Raw genomic sequence first — 23,589 nt, 5'->3', positions numbered from 1 at the left:
TGACATGGTGGTTTTCCTACAGTGGATTTAACAGGGAACTGAGGCCCGGGGAAGCTGCTGTGCAGAGAGATCCAGCATTGTGAGCCATAGTGTGGGTGTTAGGACTTTCTCTAAGATTCTGAAGTCACTGTTAGCCTCTGCCTTGTTTCTGGAGCCCAGAGACTATGGGTATGTGAGGGATTGCCTCAGTTTCTTTTTTCCTAAGACAGTACTCATGTACTGGGTTGCCATCAGGGAGGTTTGAGCTCAGACAGAGAAAGCAACACCTGGCACAATCAGTAATAGTTAATGATTATTATCACAACGTGAGGCTGCACCAGCAAAAAAAGGAGGGAGCATCTTCAAAGCAGAGAGCCCTGTAGTACCTGTGCTGGGTGGGCAGGGCCTGTGGGCTTCCTCCTGGCTTGGTGAAGAAGGGTCAATCCAACCAGATTGCTGGATGGGGTCCAGCACCTCACACCACACTGTCTGCTTACTGCCCTGACCCCTCCTTGCACTCCCCCCCCCCCCAAGGCAAAAGGCATGTAGGCCCCTGGCAACAAGTCAAGGGGGCAGAGAAGGGGTGCTACTCCTCGGAGGCAGGACAAGTCCCTCCTGCTCCCAGTGCTCCTTCCCCAGGCCTGGAAAATACCATCATCCACTCTCTCCTGTTCTGTAATTTTCCAGCTGACCTGGAATTCCCTCTGACTCCTGCCCTCTTTTCTGGGGCAGAGGGGACACCCGCTCAGGGACCCAGGACTCGACTCTAGTGTCTCTGTCGGCTACATAGGTATTCGAAAGGCTTGGGAAAGCCACTGAGGCTCTGGAGGAGTGAGCTGGAGGAGAGTCCTGAGACAGTTTCCAGGTTAAACTTGGTTAGTGACTTAGAAAGTTCTTGACTTTCTTCTCCTGTACCCTCTTCCCCGTGGCCACCAGGGCTCCATAGCTTCTCTCCCCCTTGTCCATTTCCCTTCCTTCTTGTTCTCCGCCTATTAGCTCGGTTGCCCTTAGAGATGATCTGGCTAGCTCCTTACAGAGGCCCAGGATATGAAAGGGACTTGCTTCACATCACACCTGGTTGGTGACAGGGCCAGCACTGGGTTCCGGTGCCCCAGTGCCCAGCCCAGGGCTACAGCCAACTGACTCCTCCCCTTCGAAGGTATCTTTCTGTGACCTTTGTGGTATTCAAGTCAAGTATCCACACAAACTGGATTTCTCTCCACCGTAATTAAACTCCGTGAAGGTAAAAAGACACATCGGGGCCTCCTGTACCCCAAGGCCAGCCTGGGCCTCCAGTTCTCTGTCTCCCACCTGCATTGTTCTACTCCTGTCAACGGCATTCTGGAAACGCGTATCTTTTGGGACCTTGCTCAACAGCTGACAAAGGGAACATTTTACTGGCAGCCTATCGCTCCCTCTTCCCCATACACATCCTTAAGCAAACAAAAAATTGGAATTTGGCTTTTAACTTCAGATAGAGGGGCTGCGTTGGCAATAAGGAAGCTCTGTTTCCGAGGAGAGCAAACAGTGGGAAGAGTGACTGGGGGAAACTGTGACATCTCGCCTTTCAAGGGCTGGTCCTGGATGGGTGGGGTGCAGCTCAGCCCTGGGACAGACTGACGGCCAGAAAAGCACGTGCGGATAATGGTCACAGACTGGCCTCGAGGAGGGGAGGTGCCCCTCGGAGCCGGGCAGCTTTTACCTAAATGTTTTGGTGGCGAGCGGCGGCGAGGGGGCGGTGCACTGCCCTAGGTAATGACAGGGCTGTCGGGGAGCCACGCGGGGGCTGCCCGTCTCGGTGGTGGCTACAAAGACGGCGTCGAGACCTCCCGCTTTCTTCCCCGGGGGACCAGCCCCACCCCTCCACACCCCTCCCGCACCCCCCGGGGCCGCCTCGCCCCGCCCCCTCCGCAGCCCCAGCGCGCATGCTCTCTCCCCCCGCCGAGCAACCTGGAGATTTAAAAGCCGCCGGCTGGCGCGCATTGGGAGGAGGCAAGGGGGACGAGCTCGCACGCGCCGGCCCCGGGTGACAGCCTTACGCCTCGGCCAGGTAGGCGCGCGTCCCCTCCTCTCCCGAGGGAGGGGGTCCCGGCGCGGCGGCGGGAGCGGCGGCGCGCGGCCGAGCTCCGCGGGGTGGCGTGTTGTGCGCCGCGCGCGACTCCCGGGGGAGGTGGCTGGCCCCGGGCGCAACCCACCGTGCGGCCCCGCGGTCCCCCGGGAGCGGGCTTTCTTCCGCGGAGGGAGGGCTGGGCCGGAGCGCCGTGTCCCCCGCTGTCCCGGGCCGGGCGGCGGGTGGGCGGGGAACGGGCCCTCCCGGGAGCCCCGGGCCGGGCAGACGGCTGGTGGACCGGCCGCTCGCTCCTGTTGCAGCTCCAGCGTCAGAGTTTTCTTTGGAAAGTTGCATTTATTTTCTTCCCTTGTCTCGGCTTCACCGGAAAGGGACGGGATGAGTCACCGTGGCGCGCACAGTCCGGAGCTGGGGAGCCGGGAGAGGGGCCGGCGGCCGGGATGCCGCGGGGGTCCCCAGGCTCGGGCAGCGTGCTTGGACTAGAGTGAGGGGTTACCAAGGGCGGGGAAGGTGACCGAGCGCTCTCGGACGTTAGTCTCGGGCCAGGCTCTAGGCAGAGAGTTGAAGCGGGGGTGTGTGCTTGTGTGACCTCCTTTGCCCCCTTCTCCGCCTCGAGTATCCTTCAGGGGAGGAGGAAAAGGAGAGGCCCTTTTCTCCTCGCCTCCCAGGGCTCTCAGGTAGGGACGGTGAGAGTGACGAGATCAGCAAACAGGTGTGATGAGATGGTACCTGGGCATCCGCTGTAGCTTCTCAGGGCTCTGGGCTCAGGCAAGAGCATGGCCTGCTGAGGAGGCCCCCAGGGACCTGCAGCGTTCCTCCTAAGAGCCAGCCCTTCCCTTTCCCATAGTCTCCCGTTCCCCTCAAGCGCTGGAACCCCCTGCCCCCCCACCTAACCCCCCACTTGCCTTTGCCCTTGACCTCTGAATCAGCTTCCATCTTCCTCACACACTCTTGACTTGCTCAGCTTTTGCCCCTCCCCCGTGCTACTCCTGCCACCCTGCTTCCTCTTTCCCCCAGGGGCCAGAGTTGAGGCTAGGGAGGGGTTTGGCATGGTGGGTACCTGGTGAGGACTTGCCCTTCAGCTGTCAGGCAGACCTGATCCCAGTGGAGCAGACACTAAGAATAGCCCGGCTGCTGTTTTGCTGCCCTGCAGTCTGCTGCGGGGCATAGCCAGTGCACCCAGGGCCGGAGTGACCCTTACTGGGCTCCTGGAAGCATTGCTGGTGGGAGGGGGAGGGAGTAGGGTGAGGCCCTGGGGGCTTCTGGCTGCCTTTCCTGATGCACTTGGCAACTCTCCTTTCAGAAGGAAACAGCCTTGGTGTGGGCTCACCTGCCCAAGGCCTGGGGAGCAGGCTGGCACACGGGGGTGGGGTGGGGGGCCGGGAGCGGCAGGCTGAAAGGGCATGGAGCAGCTTCTCCTAGGGAGTGAGTACTGCGGTATTTGAGGTCACAGGCCCTTCTGTTGGACCAGTCCCATCCCCTCATTCCTTCCTTATCTCCTCCCCCCAGGCCTGTCATGGAGCCAGGACTCTGTTTTTCTAAAAGTGCTCAGAAAAAGGGAGCTTGAGTCAGCAGGATGAGGCGGGAGTGAAAAGTACAGCTGTGGATGAATGTACAGCTGTGGACATCCAGGCCCCAGTTGGAGTGGGTGTGTGGGGTGTGTGAGGCGCTGCGTTCCCGTGTCCTTGTGGCCTGTGCGGTGAGCTCTCCTGCTCCGCCTGGCTCTCTGGGTTATCCTGAAGGAGGAGGAGGGGCTGGACAGTGATTCCTGGTGATCCACTGAGGTCCTTCCAGGCCACCAGGCAGTGGAGCTCTGGGCAGGACTCTGGAGAGAAAAGGCAGGAAGATGGGGATGGTCTGAGGACTCGGAAGGTGAAATTAAGTACCATCATCTGGACCGTTAGAGCCTGACAATGCAACATTATGGATGAAAACCTAGACTGTCACACAGGGTTTTTATCTTGGCTACTCCACCAGCCGCGGGAGGTTGGGCAAGTTACTTAACTTCTTCAAAGTCTCAGTATCCCTGGATGCAAAATGGGGATGATGATGATAATAATAATACTTTATAACTTTTAAGTTGTTTTTTTTTTTTTTTGAGAGAGAGAGAGAGAGGGAGAGAGAGAGAATCCCAAGCAGGCTCTGCACTGTCAGCTCAGACCCCAAAATGGGGCTCGAAATCCTGAGCTATGAGATCATGACCTGAGCTGAGATCAAGAGTCAGATGGATGCTTAACCGACTGAGCCACCCAGGTGCCCCTCCAACTTTTTTTTTAAGTTTGTTTGTTCATGGAATCTCTATACCCAATAGGGGGCTTGAACTCAGGACCCCAGGACCCTGAGATCAAGAGTTGCATGCTCTTTGGACTGAGCCAGCCAGGCACCCCGTAGCTTTTTTTGTTTATTAAATTAAATATAAATATCTGATTGTAATATATAAAATACGAAAAATGTATATGATTAAATCATGAGCACAGGGCACTGGATTTTGTGCTTTAGGGAGTAAGTGCTCAATAAACGTTAGCTAGTATTTACTGTCTATCCCCTGTGACCAAATGGACAGCAGCACCTAGCCCGGGACTGTATTCTTGGGTTCTGGTCTTCTTTCTTTGGGAGCAAGGTCTTCTGGACCCTGGGAAGTCCATGTGACTCATTAAGAGACTGGCCTCCAGGGGCGCCTGGCTGGCTCAGTCTGTTAAGCCTCCGGCTTTGGCTCAGGCCATGATCTCATGGTTTATGGGTTTGAGCCCTGCATTGGGCTCTGTGCTGACGTCTAACTCAGAGCCTGGAGACTATTTCGGATTCTGTATCTCCCTCTCTCTCTGACCCTCCCCTGCTCGTGCTGTCTCTCTCTGTCTCTCAAAAAAAAAAAAAAGAGAGAGAGAGAGACTAGCCTCCAGCACCCAGTTGCCTGGGTTTCAATCCCATTTCCTCTTGTGAAAGTTTTTTCACCTCTCTCTGCTGCAGCTTCCTCCTCGGCAAAATGAGAATAACAGTGCCCACCTCACGATGTCCTAGGATTAAACAAGCCCATAGAGCTCCAAGCATAGCAGCTAGTGTAAAAAGAGCCCGAGAGATGTCAGCTGCTGTTATTTGGTGACAATGGAAGCAATTATTGCCGTTTACACTTAGAAACCAGAGTTTCTGAGCAAGGGAACTAGCCCATATATACCCATATGTAAACTGTGAGTGACCTATTTGCAGTTGAACTTGTGGTCTGGTGCAGAGAACACACCGGGACTGGACATCCTGGTTTCTCCTGCGTCAGTATTATGTGTGACTTGTTTTTCAATCATCCAGAAACCCCTGCCCTGCCTGTCTCCTCAAGTTGGAAGAGAGTGCCAGAAAGTAATGGAGGTGAATATATATCTATCTGGAAAGGTCAAGAGCTTTCTATGCAGACAGAGTATTTGCTGTGATTTTTAGGGAAACTGTGCGAGGAGGAGGGGAGCCTACTGAAGTGGGGGTTCTGTTCTGTCCTCCCCCCTCAACCCTTGGGATGCATTGCTTTCTGATGTCTGGAAGAAAAACGCAGCCAGGCTTTCTTTGAATAGTCAGCGGCCCTGTTTGCTGGCTGTAAGGACAGAGGCTGGACCAGTTGGTGCCAGGCCCAGGGTCTCGAACGCTGATGCCACTTGACTCCAGCAGTAGAGCTGGAGTGTGGAGCTTTGTCTAGTGTATTAAGTGTCCCTGCTTGGGGGCGGGAGCTGACCGAGCCATCACGGGATGGTCCTGATATCTGGCCAGAGCTTCCTGCTTAATCCCTTTTCCTACTATGAGATCTGTGTTTCCTCCTCTGTGGGAAGAAGTCCACAGTTCTGCCACTGACCCCGAATGACTTATAGGGCTTCCTGCTTCTGATACCAGAACCAGGCCTGGCTCACCTGCTGGCCTTGGTGTCTGTCTGTAAAACCTTGCAAGGTTATGTTGAGGTTTGAATGAGATCGGCATGTTTAGCAAAGTGCCTACACAGACCAGGTGCTCAATACGTGTTTGTTCCCTTCCCCTTCTTTTGTTAATTCTGGAGATCACTCTCTGAGAAGCTGGGATGAGACCAGCCCCTGGTCCCATGGCCCATAGTCCCTCAGTCGCCAATTTTAGGCCATTCCTAATGCCCGCCAGATAGATGCCCTCAGGAGCAGCCAGCCAGAGTCCAGTCCCTCCTTCCCCAATGCTCTTTGTTATGCCCTATCCCAGCCTCTAATCTCGAACGTCCTTTGAGCTGGCAGATAGGGTTCAAGCTGGGAGCGCAGGCCCGTCCATAGAGATGGGGCAGTCTAGTTTCCCACTCCTGGCCCCTGTCGCTAGAAAGAGCTGAGCACCCAGATACCTCTGCTGAGTCCCTGGCAGGCTGGTCAGATTCATCTGACAGGAATCCTGATTCAGCCTCACTCGAAGGCCATCTCCTAAGCACTCCACACCCCTACCTACGTCCTAGACAGGGACTGTCGTCCTTGCTTTCCAGGAGCTGAAGGGCTAGTGGGGCAGGGGGTCGGGAAGGAGACCAGAGGACCACTAGCAGCATCCAATCCTGAGGGCTGCCTGTTGAGCACAGCAAGGTTTGGAGGAAAGAGGGGATCCTGGATAATTGGGTTCCCAGGAGCCCTGGAGGAGGTATGGGACTTGAGGTGGACAAGGGTCAGGTGAATGGGAAGGGGTCCCCAGGGAAGTAACTGGAGCCTGGTGATTACTTTGGAAGCAAAATCAGGCCGGGTGCTGAAAAATTCCCTTGTCTTGGGCCCAGGTCCGACATCAAAACCCATTGCCACAATTTGGGGTCGGGTATTCTTGCCACCATACTTCACTGGGTAGGGGCCACAAGGAGAGGGATGTGTGTGTGGAAGTCCCAGGCTCCAGTGACTGTGTTTTGCAGGTATCTGCCCTTTTCTGCACAGTTCCTACCGGCCCCTCTTGCAAGGCTCAGCAACATGGCTTCTTCCTCCAGGAAGTCCTGGGAGGACTGGTCATGCCTTACATCTTGGGGCATCCCACTCCAGGGAGCTGTGTCTTAGCACTCCCAAAGGGGGCTGCAGGCAGTTGTTTTTGCATCCAGGGTCCCTTCACAGCGGGCTTGCACAGAATTGGATTTCAGTGGGTGCTGGGTGGATGGAAAGGTGGGTGGGTGGGTGAGTGAGTGCTCTTTGACATTTTTTGGGGGGAAGTTAGGTTGCATGCACTGAGGCATACTTCCTCCAAGGGTGAGCAAACTCCGGACTTTTTAATAAAAGAGTCCTTTTCGGAGCCCCCTCTTATACAGCTTACCCCTGAGCAATTGTTTTTGAGAACACCTTCCCATAGGGCTGGGTCTGGCCCAGAGCCCTCTGGATAAACATGACTGGTCACAGTCCATAGGATATCAGGGCTGAAAAGGTCCGAGAGACCGTTGAATTTGAGATCCTAGAGGTGGGACACAGCAGAGCTGGGACCAGCGCCCTGGTCCCCCTCCCAGCCTGGGATCCGTAGGTCTGCCCAGACCCCCCATCCCCTGGCCTCTTTCCTGTGGGCTGCACCTCCTAAGGGAGGAGGAAGAGGACAAGGGTTGGCTCTGCAGGATGGGGAGAACTGCCGGGTCTGGACGACTGGCCAAGTTCAAATTCGCCAGGAGAGGAGCTGTTTAGGTTTCACTTCACAGGGGCTGTAGGAACTGAGAAGGCAGCAGGGGAAGAGAACTTCCCAGCAGCCTGGATGCTGAGCCATGCTCCTCGGGCCCCACCCACCCCCCCCAACTCTGGACCAAGGGATTTCTTGGTACCACTACCCCACTTTGTAGGGAAGCTTTTATCATGGCCCAGGTAGAGAAAGAATTAACCAGTTTCCACCGGGACCAGAGTCCAGCTCTGGGAGGGAGGAGGGAAGAGGGCAGTTCTGCCCCCAGATGTCTTGGTTACTTGGCTCAGTTTCAGGTGACCCCTAATCCTTGGCACCCTGTTGTACTTGAGCAGGTAAAGGATGGTGTAAGGGCAGCTGGGGAGCCCCTCTCTGCCTGGTTCCCTGAGTCCCTCTTTGGTGGAAGGCTACGAAACCACTGTCCCCACCATGTGGCCTCATCCGTGTGTACCCAGTAGGCAGCTGTCCAGGGAGAGGACCTACCATACCTGAGGCCAAGGGCAGGGGTGGGTGGGTGTGAGATCATTGAGCTGTACAGTTGTAAAGAAGCTTTGGCAGTATCTTGACTAGTTCTCATTTTACGCGTGTGAGTCCTGGGGTGGTGGGTTCGGGGTTGGGGAGGGGGATGCATAAAAGAGCTATATGGCTACAAAAGTTACTGACACCAGAGTATACGGTCCTGGTCCCCGGTTCAGAGCACTCTGCAGAATTTTCAAATGGTTTGAATCGGAGAGAAAGGTATGTCAGGTATCTAGCACACGCCAGACACCTTCTGGACAGGGAGTAGGTGTGAGCCTTCATGATTGTTTTCCCTGGGGATGGGATCCACCCTTGTCTCATGACTGTGGCTGTTTGTTCCACCCTCGGTCTCCATCTCCTTCCTCGGCTCCGGCTCCGGCTCCCCCACCAGGCAGGTCTGCTGCAGTGACCTCTCCTCACCTGTCGGGACCGGCACCTGGGGAGGCATTTACATTCTTGGCATTCCTGCTGCCTCTGGGGGCTGAAAGAGGTGTTGGAGCCGGTTCTGCACGTGGGTGAGAGGGGAATGCAAGCGAGCAGAGAAGAAAGGCAGCTAGCTGGTGTCTCTCTGACCTCTGCTGCTCCTGTTTGGGAGCCAGAAGGCCGGCTCCCAGGTTTCTCTGCTGGGGAAGCCAGACACCTAAAGGATGGGCTGCCTCAAACTTCCCACACGCGGTCTCCCAAACACACCGCACGGCTGTGACGTTGGTGGTGTTTATCTAAGTCTCCTTGCCTGTCAAATGGGCAGATTCAACACGACACCCACCTTATCGGGCAGTTGGAAGATTAGAATGTTTGGAAGAAGACGTGGTGCGTAGCAAACCTCATGGTTAGCTGTAACTATTAATTACAGATTAGGAAACTGAGGCCCAGGGAGGGCGACTAAGTGGGTCACATGGTTGTAAGTGGTGGCATTGGTGTGCAAACCCAGGTCAGGCTGACTGCCACACCCAGGTCACCCCGCAGAATCTGTTGGTGTTCAGAGGCCTACAGCTCTCTTCGGGCCAAAGAGAGCTCCAGGTTGAGCAGTACTGTCTGTCTAGGCTTGGAGGGCACTTGGTCAAGGTGACCCAGTGTGACCTTGGGTCACAGCTGGTCTCAGAAGGGAAGTCTGATTGGGAGTCAGATATGTGTCTGTGTAGATGGTTACCAGGTCACCACGGATTGCCAGACAACCTTCTGGGAAGGTGCTTCACCTTGGCTTAGGCTGGCCAGGACTGACTGGCCAAGGTGAGGGTCAGGCCAGCCCCAGAACTCCGTCCCTGGATTGCAGAGGGGAGGGGAGATAAGAGTGGGCCCCAAGGATTGCCCGCCCATCCTCTCCCCTCCCCTTCCCCCAACCTCCTCAGCATTTGTTTCCTTTCAGAAGCTGGGCTGCGGCTCTCAGACACGGCAACAAAAGCAACTTTCCTCCAAGCCACTGCCACCTGTTGGGTTTTCACACATTGGGAGGGAGTGGGGGGGAGCCGTTGCCCTTTTCCCAGTGTCTGTGGTGTGCCCCCTCTGCCCCCCCAGGGCCTGGGATTCTCTTTGCCGCCCAAAGTGACAGGGCTCAGGAGCCGGAGGGGGTGGGGGTGGGGGCTGCAGCAGCTGGAAGGGGAATTGAGTGGGAAGGGGCCGGCGCTGGCAGCCGGGAGAGAGTTTGATGGATTACTCTACAGGCCGAGAGGTTTCTCCCTAATCCCCCTTTGTGTCCCCGCCTGCAGCCCCCTCACTCTCTCTGACAAGCTGCTAAGCAGAAGGCTTCCAGTCCAAGTGAAAAAAAGGCAGCGCAGCAGGGCGAACTCCAAATCCTTGGCCTCTGGGCCCCGGGGGAGGCAAAGCTGGGGAGCAAGTCTGGGGCGGGGTGAGGTCTTACCCCCTCCGCCCAGTCCTTCTTCTTTCTGACAGTTCCCTTGAGGTGCGCAGGCTGCTTTGGGAGCCCAGTTTGCAGGTGTCTGAGGCAGGCCTGCAAAGTGCGCAGACCACTGCTTTTCTGATAGAGTGGGCTTGGGGGAAGCAGACCCTCACTTCTTTGGAAATTTGAGCTCAGAGAGTCACAGACTGAATATGGGTAGGAAGGCACTGAAACCGCACACAGTCTATCTAATCCTGTGCGCCCCCTGCCCCCGAACCCCCAGCTGCCCAGGTAGCAGTTCCCACAGCCCTGCAGCCCTGGAGGGGGGGGGGTCTGTGATGAGAGCCACTGCCTCACAAGGCTGCACATTTTTGGGTCACCTGGCTGGCTAGCACGGCCTCTTTCTGGGGCTCCCCAAGGCCCCAAGAGGGTAGAACTCATTTCAGAAGTGCTGTGTGCTAGGTTTTACCAGGTAAAGCCGAGGACATTCGTCCCCTGGACTGAGGTTGAGTCACAGGAAAGCTGGGCTGGTGAACCCCCTAGCCCTCTTCCCTGCCACCCAACCTAGAGGGCTTGGGAGAGCTCCACTCGGAATGAGGTCCTGGGGTCTTGCAGCCTTCACCTGCGGGCTGCTCCCCAGCAACCCTCCCTCCCGGGCGGGACAGCCCCCAGTGCGACCCCATCCCCTTTCTGCTGCTGAGTCATTATTCCTCGGGGGAGCCCACCCCACTTCCTTCTCCGCGGGAGGGGCTGCCTGGGGGCCAAGAGGGGTGGAGGAGCGTGTGAGAAAGCCGGGCAGTCTTTGTGAGCTCCGGAGGAGGACGCAGGGTCTCCGGGTCTCCGAGTGCTGGGGTCAGGGTGGGGGCCGCAGCGTTTGATGTGCCCGGGCGGGGTGCGGGGACGCGCAGGCCTGCATAAAGGGACCATAGAATTGCTGCCTGACACTGGCCCGAGGCGGGGCTGCCCCCAGCCCGGGCTTCTCTGGCCTCTGTCCGTCAGCCGAGGGAATCCGCCCCCCCCCCCAGCCCCACCTCTGTCGTGAGGGTGGCAGGAGCCCCTTTGAAAGCCCTCAAAGGCCTCTTTATGCGTCGCGCTGACCCTCCCTTCCTGCCGGGAGCTACCAGAGTGGGCTCTCGCCTTTCCTCCCACCTCCTTCACTCTGTCTTTTGAATTTTGGAGAAAGTTCAGGCCAAGTTTGTTCTTGCTGCTCAGTTTCATGGCCCCACGACCACTGAGGCCTTAACCTGAAGAGGGGCATTCCGGCCCAAAGGTCTGTCTGGTCCACTCACCACCTGGGAACCTTGAGGAGTTGCCCCCTCTGGGGGTCTGGCTGGGGTTTCCTTGGTGGGAATGGGGGCAGGTAGGGGGCCCTTAGGTCTTTCCCGTCTCTCATCCCGCCCACCCTCACTCTGCTTTCAGCTGTGTCTTCTTCCTTCTTCTTCTTTCTTCTTTCTTTTCCTTTCTTCTTTCTTCTTCTTCATTTCCCAGGCCCCTCATGCTGGGGTGGGCGGCAGAGGGTTGAGTGAGGGTCTCCTGCTTTCTGGGGCTGGGCTCACTGACTGTCCCCAGGGTGCTAGAGTTCATCCCCCGCGGAGATGAGGAAAGATGGCCTGGGGCAGAGCTACGTGAAGGTTCCTGGAGGTCTTGGGTTCCTTGCAGCCTTCAGGCTGCCTTGTCACGGGAGGGCCCAGAGAGGAGGACATACTTGGAACTAGACAGGGACTTGGCCTCCCTGAAAGCTGCTGTTCCTTTCTGGAGGTCAGACCACACGCCCCCTTGCCCCCTTTCCGTACCTCCACTTCCCTCCTCTTCCCACGTCCTTCCTACAGGTGAGCACTTGGAGGCTGGCTCTACTGGTTGATCTTCTGGTTGCCATATAGGCGGTGTGCTCCAGGAGCAGTGGGACGGGATGATTTGAGCCGAAGCACCTCTGACACGGGCGGGCACTGGGGAGCATTGGACTCTGTCTCCCTGAGAAAGACAGGGCTGCGCCCCCAAATGGGTGCCCAGCAGTCAGCGGTCGCTTACAGGCTTTGGTGGGAGGCACGGCCGGGGCTGCAGGCTGCAGACAGGAGATGGTGTGGAAGCACTTCCTGTCCCCCACCTATCGGAGCCTGGCAGGGCCTGGAGGGATGGCAGGTGGCTGGTTGGTGCTGTGGAGGTCCTCTGTAGATCCCCCCACCCTGGGGACCCTGGAGTGGAGACGTGGGCGAGCCTGAGGCCCTGTGGGAAGGTGTAAGGTGTAAAGAGCAGACCTGGAGAAGGAGCCTTGGAAGGGAGAATATTCTTATGGGCTTGGAATTCCTTAGGCGGTTCTGGGCCTTGAAGAAAAAAACCTTAGGGGTGGCAAGAGTGCTCTGGACCCCAGGGCACAGTCCAGGTCAAAAGAGGGAGGACGGGCTTAGCAACCTAAGAACAGAGGGGTGCAGAGCTGGGCTTGGAGCCTGCCCACTTTCTTCCTACCCAACTCCTTTCAAGGAATTCCTCACCTGGCCCAGCCCCAAGTTACCTGGTAAGGGGGGTGGGAGGGGGCGGAGGGAGAGGAAGGCAGCTGAGGAGCTATCTGGGCTGAAGGAGGATGAAGGGAAATTCCTCTCTTTACCCCCTTTCGTTTTTTTGTCTCTCTCTTCCTATTGTGGGCCACGGACATCCTGCCTGTTCCCTGGAGCAAGGAACTGGATTAGGGGAGGGAAGTAGGCAGGTGGGGTGATTGGTGTTTTTGCTGATGAGCTGCCTTATATTTTAAACAGCAGGGAGAACCAAGGGCTGGGGAGTGGGGGCTGGTTGTGGGTGAGACTGGGTCTGACAAAGTCTGTCTGCTAAGGGGGGACCCGGTCCTTTAACCCAGAGCAGGTGAGTGTCCAGGGCCTTCCCAGACTTGAGAGTGGGGAGTAGAATGGGCTGGAAGCCTTTTGACCCAGAACCCTTCCCTCCTGGCTGGAGAGTTTAGGTCTCTTTGTGGAGGATGCTAGTGCAGGGGAGGGGCTTGTTTCAAAAACTGCCCAACTATGGGGCACCTGGGTTGTTCAGTGGGTTGAGGTTGAGCATCCTACTTCGGCCCAGGTCATAATCTTATGCTTTGTGGGTTGGAGCCCTTCGTTGGGCTCCTGTGCTGACAGCTCGGAGCCTGGAGCCTACTTCAGATTCTGTCTCTCTCTCTCTGCCCCTCCCCTGCTCGCGCTCTGTCTCTGTCTTCCCAAAATAAATATTAAAAAACCAAAACAAAACTGGCCAGCTAGGACCTATGTGTGGCCCCCTCCCAGCACCCTTAGGGACCCTGCTGATCGGTATTTTACCCTCTCCCCCATGACACAGCCTTGGGCGCCACACCCGTTCTCAAAGTGGATGGTCTGGGTCTGAGCAGAACTTTCGGGAGGAAGCTGCTGGTTGCGCAGCCATATCTAAAGTCCCTTCCTTCCTGGTCTGCCAGCTGCAGAGTCCTGGAATGCGGTTAGGAGGTGAGCACATCATACCCAGGATTGATGGCCGTCTGATTTCTCTGTGGCATATTTCAGAGAGCACCCACAACATGCTTTATAACATACAGGGCCCTTGGAGGTTCGGTGTACTTTGAAGAGATAAAAGACGTTGAAGTGGCAGGTTATGAGATGCTGAAATAGGCCAAGAATGAAGAGGTCCGAGGGGGCCCCCGGCACTGGGTTGGGTGGGGCAGGGAGTGGAGCCCTCAGAGCTGTGGATCTCGCCCAGGAGCAGTGCTGATCCGCAGCATTTATGGGAGGGAGTCCATGGGGCAAGGGAAGGCACTCCGGACTCCTGCTAGGAGTGGCGTCAGGCTCTGTCCCCACCTCTCTGAGATAGAGGACAAAGTTAAGGAATGCTTGCTTGCTTGCCTTTTCTCACGACAGCCCCACCTTCTACACCTCCTCTTCCTCTTTCGTGGTCACTCCTAAACAGAGCAGACTGCATTGGGTACATGGTACTCAGGAAGCAAGACCTGACTGCTAGTTGCCTGGGGGGGGCGGGGGGCATAGGACGGGTGCTCCCCTCCTCCCCAGCCCCCGTGGGATCTCTATGCACAGGAGCCAGGCCTCTTAGGAAGGGCTGTGGGGACCACTCTGCTGAGAATGGAGCCCTTTGGGGCGCAGAGAAGGGCGGCCCTGGAACACGGTGGGGCATCCTGCCACCATCCCAACTCCCCCCCGCCCACCCCATCATTGGTATCATTACAAGTAGCCACCAGGTGCTGTGGTTTCACCTTGGTGAGGCTGGGACCTGGGAACGGTCCCCACTGTCCCGTGACAATTGGGCAGTACAGTGTGAGAATGTTTCTTCCCCAGGCATGTTGAGCATGGGAAGAAACTCCAGGGAGAGGTTTTCAGGCCTGGGTTCCTCCAGGGAAACCTTCTTTAAGTGGTTTCAGTGACAGGTTAAAATCCAGCCCAGCAAACCACACACAGCCGCTCATCCCTTCCCCCTTGTCCTCATCCTTGGGGACTCGAGTTAGGGTGCAGCATGTTGTGTGGCCGGGAAGCACTGCTCTTAACAAAGGGGAGCCGCACAGCCCAGCTTTGGGAAGCGGAGAGAGAAAAGCAAACAAACCAGGCCCAGCAGAGGGGCTCCAGGGGCACCTTGATAACGAGCCTGGGGAACTGGGAATTCAATTGGCTTGAATTTTTTTTTTTTCTTTTTTCCATACTAGCAGGTGAGGGCCATTGCAAAGATATTCCAAAATAGAGAAAAACTGACATCCGTTTGGTTCTGGAGTGTGCTGAGGTTTAAACATATTTACCTTACTCGTTAGGTCAGCCTTAGGCTAACATTAACAGGCATTTCCTTGTTGGCAGTAGGGCCAGCAGGGCCACACTGCCAGCCTGGGAGTGAACTGAGCAAGGATTCAGAGAACTCAGCAAAGGCTGGGTACCTGGTTCCCCAGGACTTAACACCGTGGGTTTGATTGTCCCCGCCCTTCTAGGACCTGAGTGATGAGCTATGTCTGCACCGAGGCACCCCACGGCAGCAGGCATTTAGCATGGGCTGAGATGCCGCACCTGCACAGAAGCCTGGCAGAAATGGGCCCCCTGCTGAGTCCGAGGCAGTTGGTGGCAGCAAGGAGAGGCCCGGGTGTCTGGAGCAGGGCTGAGACGGAGCAGTTCTGGAGGGTGTGAAGGGGCCAGAGCCCAACCCACCGGCTCCACCATGGCCCAGAGGCTGTGGGTGAGCCATCTGCTGCGGCATCGGAAAGCCCAGCTCCTGCTGGTCAACTTGCTGACCTTCGGCCTGGAGGTGTGCCTGGCCGCGGGGATCACCTACGTGCCACCCTTGCTGCTGGAAGTGGGGGTAGAAGAGAAGTTCATGACCATGGTGCTGGGTGAGTCACCACATCCTCCTTCCCTCCTGCTCCAGATACATGATACCCAAGAAGTAGGTGCCTCTGCCCAAAGCGGGAAGGGGTGGGGTGGCTGCCCGCTGTTTCCTCAAGCCTGTGGAGCTGGGGGGGTGGGCACTGCTGGACAGAGGGGTGACCGTGGGCTGAGGGGGGACCCAACAGGAAAAAGACACTGGAACATTCCCTGGTCACTTCACGCTGGCACCTGCACGGTGCTGGGCGCATAGGAAACACTGGAGAAATAGCCCTCCACTTTTGTCTACTTCTAATGTTTATCTGTGATCTCCCTCCTTGAATCCTTGTAACAGCCCTTTGAGGTCACCCCTTTTGCCAGGAGGTAATGGAGGCTGATAAGAGGTTGGGTGATTTAGGTAGGCCAGAAGGCTCACTGCTTAGTAGGATCAGAGTCTCCCAGCCAGGGCTCCTTCTTACCCCTAGGGCATGGGCTGGCTCCTGACTCCAGATGCTTTCTGCCAAAGCCACCGGAGGCAAGTGGTCACCATGGGGGGCGGGAGGGGTTCCAGAAGGGAGGCTGTCCTGATCTTAGGCTCTGGAGTCAGACTGCCGGTTGGAACTTGCCTCTTGCCGCCCTCACCAGGTGCCCCTGCGCAAGTCTTACCAGCAGCCCCGTGCACCCGTGTGCCCATCCTGAGATTGGGCACTGGGGATCCTAGTTGCGAGGATTAAATCAGAGTCTGTGGGACATACGCAGCACTATGTCCAGCATGGAGGTGGGGATGGCTCTCCTTGCGACAGGATCATGGTCCTTTCCGTCCTTCCCCCAGGAGGTCGGGCCCCCTTCCCTACCAGTTCTTGGGGCCCCGGCCTCCACCTCATGTTACTTGTCCTTCCTGCAGGAATCGGGCCGGTGCTGGGCCTCATCTCCGTCCCACTCCTAGGCTCAGCCAGTGACCACTGGCGCGGGCGCTATGGTCGCCGGAGGCCCTTCATCTGGGCCCTGTCCCTGGGTGTCCTCCTGAGTCTCTTCCTCATCCCGAGGGCCAGCCGGCTGGCGGGGCTGCTGTGCCCAGGTACCAGGCCCCTGGAGCTGGCCCTGCTGATCCTGGGCGTGGGGCTGCTGGACTTCTGCGGCCAAGTGTGCTTCACCCCCCTGGAGGCCCTGCTCTCCGACCTCTTCCGGGACCCAGACCACTGTCGCCAGGCCTTCTCCGTCTACGCCTTCATGATCAGCCTTGGGGGCTGCCTGGGCTACCTCCTGCCTGCAATTGACTGGGACGCCAGTGCCCTGGCCCCCTACCTGGGCACCCAGGAGGAGTGCCTCTTTGGCTTGCTCACTCTCATCTTCCTCACTTGTGTGGCAGCCACGCTGTTTGTGGTCGAGGAGGCAGCGCTGGGTCCAGCCGAGCCAGTGGAAGGCCTGTCGGTCCCATCCGTGCCGCCGCGCCGCTGCCCCTGCCACACGCGCCCGGCCTTCTGGACCCTGGGTGCCCTGTTTCCCCGGCTACACCAGCTCTGCTGCCGTGTGCCTCGCACCCTGCGCAGACTCTTTGTGGCCGAACTGTGCAGCTGGATGGCGTTCATGACCTTCACGCTGTTTTACACGGACTTCGTGGGTGAGGGGCTGTACCAGGGTGTGCCCAGGGCTGAGCCAGGCACTGAGGCACGGAGACAGTATGATGAAGGTAAGGCCTCAGCAGAGGGGTTCGGAGAGGGGGCTGCTGTGGGAGTTCCCTCAGGGGGATGTCCACAGTCTGGGCTGGGCTGGGAGCCGTGTGCCTGGGCTCCGACTTCCCCATCAGGAAAATGGTCCCAGTCAGTGCATTCGGCCCCGAGCGTGCAGGGCAGTGTTGCCCACAGTCTCAGTAGAGCCTCCAGCTGCTGACCATTTGTTCAGCATCATTGTCCCAATCTGACAGCAGAAAAGGCTGAGCTTATTTAAGGTCCAAAGAGAGTGGATAGAGGAGTCAAGTCCAGGTCTCAGGTTTGCCTAGCCCCAAGTTCAGTGCGTCCTCTGCTCCCCCTGCTGACTTTCCACATTGCCTGGTCAAACTTTCAGCTCAGGCCTCCTGGACCTTTGTCTCGGAGCCAATGGCAGAACTGTCGCTGGGTTCCCTCTGAGCCTCTTAGATAGCTGAGCGCTAGCTGAGGCTCCCAAGCAGCCTGAGACCTCAGCCGAGTCCCCTAAGGGCAGTGGAAGAATACAGACTCGGTTGTTGCAGCTGGGTGGGGGCGATGCCGGGGAGCGGCTCTGGTCCGCAGCGAGGCTGGGATGGCAGGGGCCCTGCCATTCTGGGCCTCCCCAGATCTGCCTGCCCCTGGTTCTGACTCCCTCTCCTTCCCTACCCGCAGGGGTCCGGATGGGCAGCCTGGGGCTGTTCCTGCAGTGTGCCATCTCCCTGCTCTTCTCTCTGGTCATGGACCGACTGGTGCAGCGATTCGGCACCCGGGCAGTCTATTTGGCCAGCGTGGTGGCCTTCCCTGTTGCCGCGGGCACCATGTGCCTGTCCCGCAGTGTGGCTGTGGTGACTGCCTCGGCTGCCCTCACGGGCTTCACCTTCTCCGCCCTGCAGATCCTGCCCTACACACTGGCCTCCCTCTACCACCGTGAGAAGCAGGTACTCACACTGGCCGCTGGGTGGAGCGGGGGTGGAGGGGAGACGGAGTAGCCCAAGTCTGGCCAGAGATGCTGGAGAAGTTTTTCTTTGATTGGAGAGGAAGCCCATGTAGCCCAGGGCCAGAGACGTGGGCTGCGGAAGGAGGCTGTAGATTAGATTCTGGGAATGACTTCCTGGTGTCAGAACTATAAAGCACTGGAGTGGATGATTGCAGGAAATGCTAAATCCTTCTTTGGGAATCCTACGGAATCGGGCTAGCTAGTGGAAGCCGTCAGTCTGGACTGAGCTCTGTGCAGAGGCAGGGGACTGGAGCAGGTGACCTCTGGGGCACCTAGCTTCCGCAGATGGTGAGGGGGGATGGTCTGGTGCTGGCGCCAGCTCTCTTTATTCAGGGAGGGGCACTGTGGCCGACCGATGCCTGACTCTGCTCTCCAGTATGGGGAAGGCTCCTTACTGCCCCTTCTCTTTCTGGTTTATCTTCTTTTTCTGCCTAATTCTCTCTTTTCTTTTCCTGCCTCACACCTTTGCCTCCGTCCCCTTTCCCCGCCCCCACGGCGGATCTCTGAGCCTGACGCACCTGACACCGCTCGCCTGGGCACTGTAAGTTGGGGGCCTCCTTTCTGCTTGGCCCCACGCTAACCAGCCCCTCCAGGGGCCCCCTTCTGTGGGGAAGCCTCCTCACCAAAGCCGTGTGGTCACTTTTGTTCCCTTCACTGGCTTCAGTGAGCTGCAGCCCTGGGTGCAGAGCTCCACACAGAGGGTGAGAAGCTGGGGTGTCCTGAGGGAGGAGATGTAGGCCTGCCCTCACAGAGCTTCCAGACCATCCGGAAGATGGATGTTGGCCCCTTGTAGGACAGGAGCGAAGTAGCAGAGAAATACCTAGCTGGGAGGCTGGTTAATTGAATAGGTTGCTGTAGGGGTGGGGTGTGTGGAGGGAGGGGCTGGTGTTTTGGCTGGGGCAGCCTGGTGCCCAAGACCCCTGTCAGTGCACTGATGACCTTCGGCACCTTCCGTTCTTTAACTGCCCTGGGTGGGGGGAGTTGAGGGCAGCGGCAGGCTCTAGCCTCATTGGTCTTTCTGGGGGCACAGGCAGGGAGGAGAGGTCCCAGGAGGTCCCTTCCAAGCAGTAGTTGATGGCATGCCTGGCCCTGTGCACCATCTCTACTTGCCTGGCCTGCTTGTGGCCTCACCAAGAGCCGTGGGCTTCTTTCCTGGTCTGATCTCTGCCAGGAGTCCCAGCTCTAGCGCCCTCTCATGGTCAGAGCTAGCAGGCGCGGGGACAGTGTTGGATAAATTCTAGCCCTATCCTAAATTAGGGCACTCTGGGCAGGGCCAGGCAGGCTACCTCGCTGTAAGGCAGGCAGTTCGTGGGGAGCAAGGAGGGCTTCAACCTCAGCACAGCGGGGCCATAGGAGTCTGGAAGATTCCTCTTGTTCCTCTCTTCCTCCAGGCTGAGACCGCTGGACCTTCCCTGCCTCCAGGCTGGGGCCACAGACCTCACAGTCCTGTGACCCCAGTGAGAGCAGGGTCTCTGTCTTTGAGGTTGAGAAAGGTTTCCCAAGGCGAAGTGGTGGTGGGCGGCGGGGCAGGAAGTAGGGGGGCTAAGAGAGCCTGTGTGAGGGTTTGGGCCACCAGGGGCCCCAGCTTTGGATTTTGTTCCTCTGTTCTTACACATCTCTGTTCTCACCTATCTTCATTCTGTCTTTTTCCTTTACCTTGGGGTTCAATTCTCTTCCTTACCTGCATTGTGAGTTTGTCTGCCACTTACTGGTTCCAGGAGAGGCTAGTGGACACCTAGACTTGTATTTTCAGATTTGTCCCCTCCCCGGAGGACCCCCTGCCCCTAAGGAGAGTCCTAGCTAGACCCAAACCAAGGAGGGTCTGCTTGGTTTTCTCACCTGCTGCCTAATTGTCATGAAGGCCGGTTGCCTGGCTTCCTCCAGCCCCTGGTCTGAATGCTGGGGTCTGTTCTTATAGCTGGGATGCTATGCTTGGGTACCTAAATGTCCATGTCCCCCTTCTTCTCCCTTCCGCCCCCCAGATTTTCCTGCCCAAGTACCGAGGAGATGCTGGAAGTAGTGCCAGTGAGGACAGCCTGATGACCAGCTTCCCACTGGGCCCCAAGGCCGGATCTCCCTTCCCCAACGGACACATGGGTGCTGGGGGCGGCGGCCTCCTCCCGGCTCCTCCCGTGCTCTGTGGGGCCTCTGCCTGCGACGTCTCCATGCGCGTGGTGGTAGGCGAGCAGCCCGAGGCCAGGGTCATTCCGGGCCGGGGCATCTGCCTGGACCTTGCCATCCTGGACAGTGCCTTTCTGCTGTCCCAGGTGGCCCCGTCCCTGTTTATGGGCTCCATTGTTCAGCTCAGCCAGTCTGTCACTGCCTACATGGTGTCAGCTGCAGGCCTTGGTTTGGTGGCCATTTATTTTGCTACACAGGTAGTATTTGATAAGAGCGACTTGGCCAAATACTCGGTGTAGAGTCCTTCTGACCCACTGCCTCACTGGGTCCCAGCCCTGCCTCCCCCCACCCCCCACTCTACATCCTGTTAACCTCTTGGGGCCAGTGGGGGTGGGCCCTCTAGTTTCTGTTGCTGCCAAAGTGGTGTGGCTCTCTGCTGCCACCCTGTGGCGGTGAGGTGCATAGCGGCACAGGTAGGGGACCTGGGGCTTCTCTCTCTCTCTCTCTCTCCTCCAACCACCCAGTCTTCAGGGCTGGCTATTGGTCCAAATAGGCTTCATTCTGGACTTCTCCATGAGGCCAGAAGGTCAGGGCATTTCATTAGCTCCATGCACTGGAATGCAGGACTCTGCAGGGGGGTTGCCAACGCAGGGTTAACAGGTCGTGTCCTGGTGGAGACATACTCAGAGGAGGGATTTGGGGAGCTGAGTAAACTCAGCCACCTGGTCCCCTTATCCCGTGGACTCCCTCGATGTCGTTCTTGCATGGGAGTTCCTAGTGTGAAACTCTCCTCCCCGGGATTTGAAAATATGGAAGTTAACCTGTGGGTCAGAATCCGGCAGGGAGGGAGGAAGCTGCCCACGGCCTTTCTACTATTCCCCGCCCCCAACTACATTTATCGGGACATGGCTCGTTGGCCCCTGTGTTGACATTACAGGGAAACAGGCCTTTAAATATTTAACTTATTTATTTAACTAAGTAGAGGGGAATCAGTTCCCAGCTCTGCCATCTTGGTGTCTAAGGGGTGAGGCCTCCGTTGGGCCTGTGATGAGATGGTTGGTTTATTGGGCCGAGCACTGCCCAAATCATCTTCTCCTGAGTGACTAACTGGTCTGCCTAACCCAGGAGCTTGGAAGCTCTACTCACCCAGCTGATACCCCAGATCATGTTACGCAAGGCTGGCAGAGCTGGTGGAGGGTGGGGCTTCAGGGCTGGCAGCCTCCCTAGCCTCTCTCTTGGCCCAGCCCGCCCCCCACCCCCAACTCCTCTCTGCTCTCTCTAGGGCTGGGTTGATGAAGGAGCTGCCTACCCCTGCCCCTCCCCCACTGGCTCCACAGTCCTCTCCTGGGGGCTGTGGCAGGACCAGAAGCACAGAGTGTGGCTCCTCGAGCCTCAGCCCCCAGGGCACATCTGTGCTTGGGGAATCTCGCACAGAAACTCAGGAGTACCCCCTGCCTGGGCTAAGGAGGTCTTATCTCTGGGGGGTTTAAGTGCCGTTTGCAATAATGTTATGTCTTATTTATTTAGTGGAGTAAATATTTTATACTGTATGTGAGCAATCAGAGTATAATGTTTATGGTGATGAAATTAAAGGTTTCTTATATGTTTAATTGGCCTGTGTTTATCTTTCCTGAGAGGGAAGGACCAGATCTCTCTCAAATCCTCAGCGTCAGCTGTTTTGGCAGCCTCAGTTCCCAGCATAACCAGCAGATGGAGCCACAGACCAGTATTCCTCCAATGCTTAGCCAGTGGGCCAGGAGGAGCGTGGAGAGTTTGAGAATTTGGGGGAAGGGGGCGGTGAGGAAAAGCACAGAGTGCAGGGGAGTGGGGCGTGTTCCTTCACAAAGGGCTCACAGTGTGGCCAAAGAGATGAAACAAGCGCCCACTATCACCTACAGCAATAGGAAGTAGGAACGGACCTGGTATGTTGGGCTAGGATTTCAGCATCACTGAGCCCTGGTTCCTACCTCCTTCAGCCTTCCTGCCAGGCTTAGGTCAAAATCAGAGTCTTTCCTGCCATACCACCTCCTTCATCCTTCTAGCGGTCAGAATGGCTAATGCCACATGCAAGGGCCAGCTTTATTTGAAGCCCCTGGCTGGCTCAGTGGTTAGAGCATGCGCCTTTTGATCTTGGCGTTGAGTTGGGCCCCACATTGGGTGCAGAAATTACTTAAGTAAAAAATTTTTAAAAAGGATTGGCTTTATTTTTAAATGTTCTATATTTTATTTAACATTTTGTTATGGAAAATTTCAAACATACATGAAAAATGAGCCTGGTAAAATGAACCCAATATTAACAATTATTAACAGTCTGCCATTTTAATTTTATCTATCTTTGCTCCCCCACCCATTGAGGAAGAGGTTCTTTTTTTTTAATAAAATTTTTAAGTTTATTTGTTTATTTTTAAAAATTTTTTGTCTTATTTTGAGAGAGAGACAGAGAGTGAGCGGGAGGAGGGGCAGAGAGAGAGGGAGACACAATGTAAAGCAGGCTTCAGGCTCTGAGCTGTCAGTACAAAGCCCAATGCAGGGCTTGAACTCATGGGCCGTGAGATCATGACCTGAGCCAAAGTCAGACACTTAATCAACTGAGCCACCCAGGTGCCCCTCTCTCCTATAGCAAATTTCAGATATTATACCTCATTCCTGAGTATCTCAATGTTTTTCTACAAGGTAAGTACTTTAAAACAAAAAAACACATAGCCACATTATCATGATCAGACCTAAATCTAATTCATTAGCATAATTCACTATGTAGGGTTCACATTTCCCTGTCTCATAATTTCCCACAGTTTTTGCTCAAATTGGAACCTAATTAAGTTCCAGACGTTGCGGTGGATGGATGCGTCTCTCAGATCTCTTGTAATGCATAGGTGCCTTCTCACTTTTCATTTTCTTCTTTGTAATTTATTTGTTAAACGGTTATTTTCCTACAATCATCTGGGTTTTGCTGATATCATTCCCCTGGTGATGTTTCATATGTTATGGCCCCTGTATTTTCTGTAAACTGGTCATTAAAACTAGAGACCAGATCAGATTTGATTTTTTTTGTTTGTTATTTTGGTAAGAATACCTAATAGGTCCTGTACTTCCATAGAAGGGAGCAGGTATGGTCTTTCTTCTTTGATGTTAGTCACCGATATCTTTACTGACACCCATTGTTTCATAGACATTGGAAAGTGATCTTTCTTCAAAAATGCTTGACTCCTTCCTTGTATTTACCAGTTTTCAAACTAATGAACTGATTCCCTAACGTCCCTACTGATGCCAGAGAGGCTTTTCCCCTTAGTGTCATTACGTGTTAATGGATGGAAACATGTTTGATGTGTTTCAGTCCTTTGCAGCTGTTGTTTATGACCCTGTTGCCTGTATGACTGGCCGGCGGAGGCCTCTTCAGGTTGATTTTTTATATATTTTATTTATTTTTTATTTTAGAGAGAGAGTGCATGCCAGTGGGGGAGTGGCCGGGGGCGGGG

At 56.1% G+C, this 23,589-nt stretch overlaps 1 protein-coding gene across 2 annotated transcripts; it reads left to right on the top strand.

Annotated features, from left to right (window-relative positions):
- The first annotated feature begins 1,969 nt into the window (after positions 1–1,969).
- SLC45A3 (solute carrier family 45 member 3) lies at positions 1,970–21,723 on the top strand. Of its 2 annotated transcripts, none has more exons than XM_029933168.1 (5): positions 1,970–2,029; positions 14,944–15,339; positions 16,215–17,000; positions 17,668–17,933; positions 19,975–21,723. In XM_029933168.1, exons 2-5 carry the CDS (start codon positions 15,168–15,170, stop codon positions 20,410–20,412), a joined length of 1,662 nt encoding a protein of 553 aa, XP_029789028.1. In that variant the 5' UTR covers positions 1,970–2,029; positions 14,944–15,167; the 3' UTR covers positions 20,413–21,723. The 2 variants fall into 2 exon arrangements, with proteins under 2 accessions (XP_029789028.1, XP_029789029.1); XM_029933169.1 differs by lacking the exon at positions 1,970–2,029 and adding an exon at positions 13,403–13,468.
- Positions 21,724–23,589: the final 1,866 nt, after the last annotated feature.

The sequence above is a fragment of the Suricata suricatta genome, chromosome 3, assembly GCF_006229205.1.
Source record: "Suricata suricatta isolate VVHF042 chromosome 3, meerkat_22Aug2017_6uvM2_HiC, whole genome shotgun sequence".
NCBI classification, from domain to species: Eukaryota; Metazoa; Chordata; class Mammalia; order Carnivora; family Herpestidae; genus Suricata; species Suricata suricatta.
Note: the sequence above shows the minus strand (reverse complement) of the source record. Positions and strands in the feature narration are given on the sequence as shown.